The 9,813-nt window shown below is 45.8% G+C and overlaps 1 protein-coding gene across 1 annotated transcript; it reads left to right on the top strand.

The window, feature by feature from the left end:
- The first annotated feature begins 655 nt into the window (after positions 1-655).
- Positions 656-9,397, top strand: myh6 (myosin, heavy chain 6, cardiac muscle, alpha). Its single transcript, XM_042215911.1, has 2 exons — positions 656-6,558; positions 8,694-9,397. Exon 1 carries the CDS (start codon positions 725-727, stop codon positions 6,527-6,529), a length of 5,805 nt encoding a protein of 1,934 aa, XP_042071845.1. The 5' UTR covers positions 656-724; the 3' UTR covers positions 6,530-6,558; positions 8,694-9,397.
- The last annotated feature ends 416 nt before the right edge of the window (positions 9,398-9,813 follow it).

Genomic DNA, 9,813 nt, shown 5'->3' with positions numbered 1-9,813 from the left:
TTTACCATTTACTATCAAAAATCACACCTTAATTTCTCGCAAAAGATTTTTTGATAGTTTTCTAAGGGGCCAAGGTCGTAATGGTCACTAGGGCCGAAGACAATGATCTAAGTTTTCTGTTCATTTAAACTGAGAAAATTTATCATCAAGTGAACTAATCCATAATTTGTGTTCTGTATTTTTTAACGAATTAATTAACATTAAAACAGGAACTAGCAGTGAAGCACACAAAAACAAGACATGCACACTAACTTACTGTTTTCATATTTGCTATCATCATGTTATTATACATGATATATTAATGTAATATCAATGTTGTGTTAATATATTAACAGACGTTTAAAGGATAGCTAAGGATATAATTAAATGTTTGTTAAGTGATTGTGACGGTGGATGTTAAAGGGTAGAGGATATGCAGGATGAGCTCCAGGGAGGATGCAGTCTAAATGCAGACATGTCGGGACTATCAGCAGCAGATAAGCGGTACAACTTCACTTTTCCTAAAATGGATTCTAACAGCTAAAGGTCCTGAATCTGCCCTCATGGTGCATTCACTTGATCAGACAGATTTAGTTCAGCTGTCATCTCCTAATTTGGTCCACAGGGAGTCTTTATAAATATCACCTGCTGTGAGGAGACTGCAGTTCTCCATCAGCTTCAGCAGGAAAACTCTCTCACTTAGTTTGTTCTCTCCTCTGACTGCCAACGTTCTCCACCCTAAAGCATGGGCGACTCTCTGATGGCCGAGTTTGGGAAGGCTTCTCCTTACCTGAGGAAGTCTGAGAAGGAGCGTCTGGAGGCTCAGACCAGACCCTTTGACATCAAGACTGAATGTTTTGTAGTCGACACTAAAGAAGAATATGTCAAAGGAAAAATCCTGAGCAAGGACGGAGGGATGGTAACGGTCCAGAAGGAAGATGAAACAACGGTGACAGTGAAGGAATCTGACACTCACCCCCAGAACCCACCCAAGTTTGATAAAATCGAAGACATGGCAATGTTTACATTCCTCCACGAGCCCGCCGTGCTGTTTAACCTCAAAGAGCGTTACGCAGCCTGGATGATCTATACCTACTCCGGGCTCTTCTGCGTCACTGTCAACCCCTACAAGTGGCTTCCTGTTTACGATGCTGAAGTGGTGGCTGCCTACAGGGGGAAGAAGAGGAGCGAGGCCCCTCCTCACATCTTTTCCATTTCTGATAATGCGTACCAGTACATGCTGACAGACCGGGAGAACCAGTCTGTCCTAATCACCGGAGAATCTGGAGCAGGAAAGACTGTGAACACCAAGAGAGTCATTCAGTACTTTGCCAGCATCGCTGCAGTTGGTGGTGCAAGCAAAAAAGACAGCAGCAAGGGGACTCTGGAGGATCAAATCATCCAGGCAAACCCGGCACTGGAGGCCTTTGGCAATGCCAAAACGTTGAGAAACGACAACTCGTCGCGTTTTGGAAAATTTATCCGAATCCACTTTGGCACGAGTGGTAAGCTGTCGTCTGCTGACATAGAGACATATCTGCTGGAGAAGTCACGAGTTACCTTTCAGCTAAAGGCCGAAAGGAATTACCACATATTTTACCAGATCCTGTCCAATCAGAAGCCAGAGTTGTTGGACATGCTGTTGATCACCAACAACCCATATGACTACTCCTACATCTCCCAAGGAGAGGTAACAGTTGCTTCCATCAACGACTCGGAGGAACTGATAGCCACCGATGGTGCCTTTGATGTTCTTGGCTTCACTCCAGAGGAGAAAATGAGTGTCTACAAACTAACCGGTGCCATTATGCACTACGGCAACATGAAGTTCAAACAGAAGCAGCGTGAGGAGCAGGCTGAACCTGATGGAACTGAGGCTGCTGATAAATCAGCTTACCTGATGGGGCTCAACTCTGCTGATCTCATCAAAGGGCTTTGCCACCCCCGAGTTAAGGTAGGAAATGAATATGTCACCAAAGGGCAGAGTGTGGACCAGGTTTACTATGCCATTGGTGCTCTGGCTAAGTCAGTGTATGAGAAGATGTTCAATTGGATGGTGGTGAGAATAAACCAATCACTGGACACCAAACAGCATCGTCAGTACTTCATAGGAGTGCTGGACATCGCCGGGTTTGAGATCTTTGATTTCAACACCTTTGAGCAGCTGTGCATCAACTTTACCAACGAGAAACTGCAACAGTTTTTCAACCACCACATGTTCATCTTGGAGCAAGAAGAGTACAAAAAAGAAGGAATCGAATGGGAGTTCATTGACTTTGGCATGGACCTCCAGGCCTGCATAGACTTGATTGAGAAACCTCTGGGGATCCTGTCCATTCTGGAGGAAGAATGCATGTTTCCCAAAGCTAGCGACCAGACCTTCAAGGCCAAGCTCTATGACAACCATCTGGGCAAGAACAAGATGTTTGAGAAGCCACGGCCAGCAAAGGGGAAAGCAGAGGCCCATTTCGCCCTTGTTCACTATGCCGGGACAGTGGACTACAATATTGCTGGCTGGCTGGTCAAAAACAAAGACCCCCTAAATGAGACAGTGGTTGGTCTATATCAGAAATCCTCTCTGAAGCTTCTCAGTCTTCTGTTTTCAAACTATGCAGGAGCTGATGGAGGAGACAAGGGAAGTGGAAAAGGAGCAAAGAAGAAAGGCTCCTCCTTTCAGACGGTGTCTGCGCTTCACAGAGAAAACCTGAACAAGCTGATGACAAACCTGAAGACCACTCATCCACACTTTGTCCGCTGTCTGATTCCTAATGAGAGGAAAATTCCAGGAGTCATGGACAACTGCCTCGTGATGCACCAGCTGCGCTGTAATGGGGTCCTGGAAGGCATTCGGATTTGTAGGAAAGGTTTCCCAAACAGGGTGCTCTATGGAGACTTCAAACAGAGGTACAGGATCTTGAATGCATCCGCCATCCCAGAGGGTCAGTTCATAGACTGCAAGAAAAGTACTGAAAAGCTGTTAGGATCGCTGGACATTGACCACACTCAGTACAAGTTTGGTCACACAAAAGTCTTCTTTAAAGCCGGCCTGCTGGGTACACTGGAGGAGATGCGAGATGAGCAACTCTCTCGAATCATCACCAGGATCCAGGCCAATGCCCGAGGGCTCCTCATGAGGAAGGAGTTTATTAAGCTTGTGGAACGTAGAGATGCCCTAATGGTCATTCAGTGGAACCTTCGGTCTTTCCTTGGGGTGAAAAACTGGCCCTGGATGAAGCTCTTCTTCAAGATCAAACCCCTGCTGAAGAGTGCAGAGTCTGAGAAGGAAATGGCCAACATGAAGGATGAATTCAACAAGCTAAAGGAAACTCTGGTGAAATCAGAGGCAAGACGAAAAGAACTGGAGGAGAAAATAGTGACTCTCCTCCAAGAGAAGAATGATCTGACCCTGCAGATTCAGTCTGAACAGGACACCCTAACAGATGCTGAGGAACGCTGTGAACAGCTGATCAAGAGTAAGATTCAACTGGAGGCAAAGCTAAAAGAAATGACAGAAAGACTGGAGGATGAAGAGGAGCTGAACGCTGATCTGACAGCAAAGAAACGCAAGCTTGAAGATGAATGTTCAGAGCTGAAGAAGGACATCGATGACCTGGAGCTAACGTTAGCTAAGGTGGAAAAAGAGAAACATGCTACAGAGAATAAGGTGAAAAACCTGATGGAGGAGATGGCTTCACAGGATGAGAACATCACAAAGCTAACCAAAGAGAAGAGGGCGCTGCAGGAGGCTCACCAGCAAACTCTGGATGACCTGCAGAGTGAAGAAGACAAAGCTAACACTTTGACCAAAGCTAAAGCTAAGCTGGAGCAACAAGTGGATGATCTGGAGGGATCGCTGGAGCAAGAGAAGAAAGTCAGGATGGACCTGGAGCGCTCAAAGAGGAAGCTCGAGGGAGACCTGAAACTGATCCAGGAGAACTTGATGGACTTGGAGAATGACAAGCAGCAGCTGGAGGAAAAACTCAAGAAGAAAGACTTTGAGGTCACCCAAATAACTTCAAGACTAGAAGATGAGCAGATTGCATCAGTTCAGCTCCAGAAGAAGCTCAAAGAAAGCCAGGCAAGAATTGAGGAGGTGGAGGAGGAGCTGGATGCTGAGCGAGCAGCCCGGGCCAAGGTGGAGAAACAGCGTTCTGATCTTTCCCGTGAGCTTGAGGACATCAGTGAACGTCTAGAGGAAGCTGGAGGAGCCACATCAGCTCAGGTGGAGCTGAACAAAAAGAGAGAAGCTGAGTTTCAGAAGCTGCGTAGAGAGCTGGAGGAATCAACCCTCCAACATGAGGCCACCGCTGCCACCCTGAGGAAGAAACATGCTGACACCGTTGCTGAACTGGGAGAACAGATTGATAACCTTCAGCGTGTGAAGCAAAAACTGGAGAAGGAAAAGAGTGAGCTGAAGCTAGAGCTCGATGATTTGTGCTCAAACATGGAAAATGTAGTAAAGACAAAGGCAAACTTTGAGAAAATGTGCCGAACGATGGAAGACAACATGAATGAGTACAAGAGCAAATGTGAGGAGGCTCAAAGGACCATCAATGACCTGACAACCCAGAGGGCCAAGCTCCTCACTGAAAATGGTGAGCTTGGCCGGCAGCTGGAGGAGAAGGATTGTCTGATATCACAGCTTACTCGAGGGAAGAACTCGTACAACCAGCAGATGGAAGATCTGCGCAGACAGCTGGAGGAAGAACTAAAGGCAAAGAACGCTCTCGCCCATGCTGTTCAGTCTGCTCGTCATGACTGTGATCTGCTCCGAGAACAATTTGAGGAAGAGCAGGAAGCCAAGGCTGAACTGCAGAGAGCTCTGTCTAAATCCAACACTGAAATCTCTACATGGAGGACCAAATATGAAACGGATGGCATCCAGAGAACTGAGGAGCTGGAAGAAGCAAAAAAGAAGCTTGTTCAGAGACTGCAAGAGGCCGAGGAGGCCATTGAGGCTGTGAACGCAAAGTGTTCCTCCCTTGAGAAAACCAAACACCGCCTCCAAAATGAGATTGAAGACCTCATGCTGGACCTTGAGAGATCTAATGCAGCATCCGCAGCACTGGACAAAAAACAAAGAACCTTTGACAAAGTCTTGGCAGAGTGGAAGCAAAAATATGAGGAGTCGCAGTGTGAGTTAGAGGCATCTCAGAAGGAGGCTCGATCTCTGAGCACTGAGCTCTTCAAACTCAGGAATGCCTATGAAGAATGTCTGGATCAATTTGAGACAATGAAGAGAGAGAATAAAAATCTCCAAGAAGAAATCTCAGACCTCACTGACCAGCTGGGAGAAGGTGGCCGCAGCGCCCATGAACTAGAGAAGATCAGGAAGCAACTTGAACAAGAAAAGGTTGAGCTACAGTCGGCGCTGGAGGAAGCTGAAGGTTCCCTGGAGCACGAAGAGAGCAAGATCCTCAGAGCACAACTGGAGTTTAACCAAGTGAAGGCTGACATGGAGCGCAAGCTGGCCGAGAAGGACGAGGAAATGGACCAGGCCAAGAGGAACTACCAGCGTATGGTGGAATCACTCCAGTCCTCTCTGGAGTCCGAAACCAGGAGCCGAAATGAAGCCATGAGAGTCAAGAAGAAGATGGAGGGCGACCTCAATGAGATGGAGATTCAGCTGAGCCAAGCTAACAGGCAGGCAGCTGAAGCCCAGAAACAGGTGAAGACCCTCCAGGCGTTCCTGAAAGACACTCAGCTGCAACTAGATGATACCCAGCACGGCAACGATGACCTAAAAGAAAACATTGCTCTGCTTGAACGCCGAAACAACCTCATCCAGGCTGAACTGGAGGAAGTGAGAGCCGCACTCGAGCAGACCGAGAGAAGTCGGAAACTGGCTGAACAGGAGCTGACCGAGGCAACGGAGCGAATGCAACTCCTACACTCCCAAAACACCAGCCTGATCAACCAGAAGAAGAAGCACGAAGCAGACCTCCTACACCTGCAGTGTGAAGTGGAGGAAGCCATACAGGAGAACCGCAATGCTGAGGAGAAGGCAAAGAAGGCAATCACAGATGCAGCCATGATGGCTGAGGAGCTAAAGAAGGAGCAGGACACCAGTGCCCATCTGGAGCGCATGAAGAAGAACATGGAGCAGACCATCAAAGACCTGCAGCACCGTCTGGATGAGGCTGAGCAGATCGCCATGAAGGGCGGCAAGAAGCAGCTCCAGAAACTGGAGGTTCACATCAAAGAGCTGGAGAATGAGCTGGAGGCAGAGCAGAAGAGGGGAGCCGAGTCCATCAAGGGAGTTCGCAAGTACGAGCGCCGCATCAAAGAGCTCACCTACCAGACCGAGGAGGACCGCAAGAACATGGCCCGCCTCCAGGACCTGGTGGACAAGCTGCAGCTGAAGACCAAGTCCTACAAGAGAGCGGGTGAGGAGGCAGAGGAGGCGGCCAACCTCAACATGGCAAAACTACGCAAGCTGCAGCACGAGCTGGAGGAGGCAGAGGAGCGGGCCGACATTGCCGAGTCGCAGGTGAACAAGCTGAGGGCAAAGACTAGGGATGGATCGTCTAAAAAGGGCCTGGATGAGTGAGGAACAGGAATAGGAAGTGCACATTGCAGGTGAGAAGAGTCAGTGACATAGTCAGAGCTCTGTAAACAATACGGTCTATCAGGTTTAATGGAACCCTAATAAATAATGTCCAAATAATGTTTATGCATTTTAATTGAACATTTACAAACAGAAAGAACAAGATAATAAGATCATAAATAATGTTTAATAGCACTACAGACCTAAGAACCTAATCCGTTTTAAATTCATTACCACAGCTATTGTAAAGTTAAACCACAACACTTTTCAAACTTTCCATCAGTTTGAGTTGAATAGTTTCTGCTGATGAGAAGTTCTTCGCACTAATGTGTTATGAATCATTCCTGCTGTGTTTTTGTTTCTGTCTTTTACATTGTGTTTATCATTTTAAAACATCTGATCTATTAAATATATATACACAGCATTAAAACACATGACATTAATGCTGTTTTACTCATGAGTGTGTATACAGTGGGGCAAAAAAGTATTTAGTCAGCCACCGATTGTGCAAGTTCCCCCACTTAAAATGATGACAGAGGTCAGTAATTTGCACCAGAGGTACACTTCAACTGTGAGAGACAGAATGTGAAAAAAAAATCCATGAATCCACATGGTAGGATTTGTAAAGAATTTATTCAGTAAATCAGGGTGGAAAATAAGTATTTGGTCAATAACAAAAATACAACTCAATACTTTGTAACATAACCTTTGTTGGCAATAACAGAGGTCAAACGTTTACTATAGGTCTTTACCAGGTTTGCACACACAGTAGCTGGTATTTTGGCCCATTCCTCCATGCAGATCTTCTCGAGAGCAGTGATGTTTTGGGGCTGTCGCCGAGCAACACGGACTTTCAACTCCCGCCACAGATTCTTCTATGGGGTTGAGGTCTGGAGACTGGCTAGGCCACTCCAGGACTTTCAAATGCTTCTTACGGAGCCACTCCTTTGTTGCCCGGGCGGTGTGTTTTGGATCATTGTCATGTTGGAAGACCCAGCCTCGTTTCATCTTCAAAGTTCTCACTGATGGAAGGAGGTTTTGGCTCAAAATCTCACGATACATGGCCCCATTCATTCTGTCCTTAACACGGATCAGTCGTCCTGTCCCCTTGGCAGAAAAACAGCCCCATAGCATGATGTTTCCACCCCCATGCTTCACAGTAGGTATGGTGTTCTTGGGATGCAACTCAGTATTCTTCTTCCTCCAAACACGACGAGTTGAGTTTATACCAAAAAGTTCTACTTTGGTTTCATCTGACCACATGACATTCTCCCAATCCTCTGCTGTATCATCCATGTGCTCTCTGGCAAACTTCAGACGGGCCTGGACATGCACTGGCTTCAGCAGCGGAACACGTCTGGCACTGCGGGATTTGATTCCCTGCCGTTGTAGTGTGTTACTGATGGTGACCTTTGTTACTTTGGTCCCAGCTCTCTGCAGGTCATTCACCAGGTCCCCCCGTGTGGTTCTGGGATCTTTGCTCACCGTTCTCATGATCATTTTGACCCCACGGGATGAGATCTTGCGTGGAGCCCCAGATCGAGGGAGATTATCAGTGGTCTTGTATGTCTTCCATTTTCTGATGATTGCTCCCACAGTTGATTTTTTCACACCAAGCTGCTTGCCTATTGTAGATTCACTCTTCCCAGTCTGGTGCAGGTCTACAATACTTTTCCTGGTGTCCTTCGAAAGCTCTTTGGTCTTGGCCATGGCGGAGTTTGGAGTCTGACTGTTTGAGGCTGTGGACAGGTGTCTTTTATACAGATGATGAGTTCAAACAGGTGCCATTCATACAGGTAACGAGTGGGGGACAGAAAAGCTTCTTACAGAAGACGTTACAGGTCTGTGAGAGCCAGAGATTTTCCTTGTTTGAGGTGACCAAATACTTATTTTCCACCCTAATTTACGAATAAATTCTTTACAAATCCTACCATGTGAATTCATGGATTTCTTTTCACATTCTGTCTCTCACAGTTGAAGTGTACCTCTGATGCAAATTACTGACCTCTGTCATCATTTTAAGTGGGGGAACTTGCACAATCGGTGGCTGACTAAATACTTTTTTGCCCCACTGTAAATCCTCGTCTGTGGCCTTAACAGCACAGATTTATTTCTGTATTTTTTTCATGTTTATGTCATTAATGTTTGAATCTGTTTCCTCCCACAGATGTTCCTGAAGCTGAAACCGTCACCTCGCTAATCAGTAATTAGTATTTGATGTATTGATTATTCTGCTGATCATGAGTTCTCTGAAGCTTTTCATTCACTTGATGTTTAAGGATGTTTAGTATGTTTATGCTCACTCCAGTAAAACACATCTAGCATCACAGAGACTGAAATAAATCAAGTTCTGCTTCCATACTGTTGTTTTAAATTTGGTATACCTGCAGCTGAGGATTTTAAACCAATACTTGGGTTAATTGATTGTTTCAGGTTCGTATTCTTCTCTGATTCACAGTTTTGAAATGATTTTCAGAAACTCAGATTTTCCTGTTTCAGCAGTTTTCAGTCAAATCTTTGGGAGAGATCTCTTTGCTTTGATTCTTTCTCTGCTGAACTTTGTTTGTTTGCTTTACTGCATTTCTTTGAATGCTGAAGTGTTGATGTTATTAATGTGAACATCAATAAAGTCCCAGCTGATCCCTGAAAACTGATTTCTGATTTCAAATCACGTGACATCGATAAAACTGAACTTTTAACTGATGATATTTGAAATGTGAATCAATCTAAAAGCTTGTGTGTGTGTGGATGCGTGTATACCATGTTTAGATATCTTATGGGGACCAAATGCCCATCCCCAGAAGTTTGAAGGCATGTTTGAGGCTCAAAATATGGTTTTAGTGTCAGGGTTACAGTTAGGTTATGGTTAGGTTTAGGCATTCATTTTAGGCTACATCCACACTAGCCTGAATAGAATTGAAAACGGCGTTTTCATCTGAAAACGCTCCGCATCCACCCTTGCGTTTTCAGTTGTTTTCAAAGAGTTGCACGTCCACACTGAAACGGCCGAAAACGCTGACGTTGCAGCGTGAAACGCAAGACAACTCGACCTGCGTCATTTCCCTCTGCCGTTTACTTACATACTTGCTCTTTGAAACGTGGCAGCGAAATGGCAAGACAAAGCACCGAATTCTTGGTTTAAGTGGTCACATGACTGCATCACATGACCAACATGCGTCAAGTTTTCAAAAGTCTGCGTTTTCGAGTGTCCACACTGTGATGGGACAGCTCTGTTTTGAAAGGTATGTGTTTTCGAGTGTCCACACTGTGACGGGACAGCTCCGTTT

Source organism: Haplochromis burtoni, unplaced genomic scaffold (assembly GCF_018398535.1).
Source record: "Haplochromis burtoni strain Fernald_Lab_line unplaced genomic scaffold, NCSU_Asbu1 Contig_864, whole genome shotgun sequence".
Taxonomy (NCBI): Eukaryota; Metazoa; Chordata; class Actinopteri; order Cichliformes; family Cichlidae; genus Haplochromis; species Haplochromis burtoni.
This window is presented reverse-complemented; position numbering and strand designations above follow the sequence as displayed.

Coding starts and splice junctions, on each gene's coding strand:
- myh6 (XM_042215911.1), top strand. CDS start 725: ATGGGCGACTCTCTGATGGCCGAGTTTGGGAAGGCTTCTCCTTACCTG.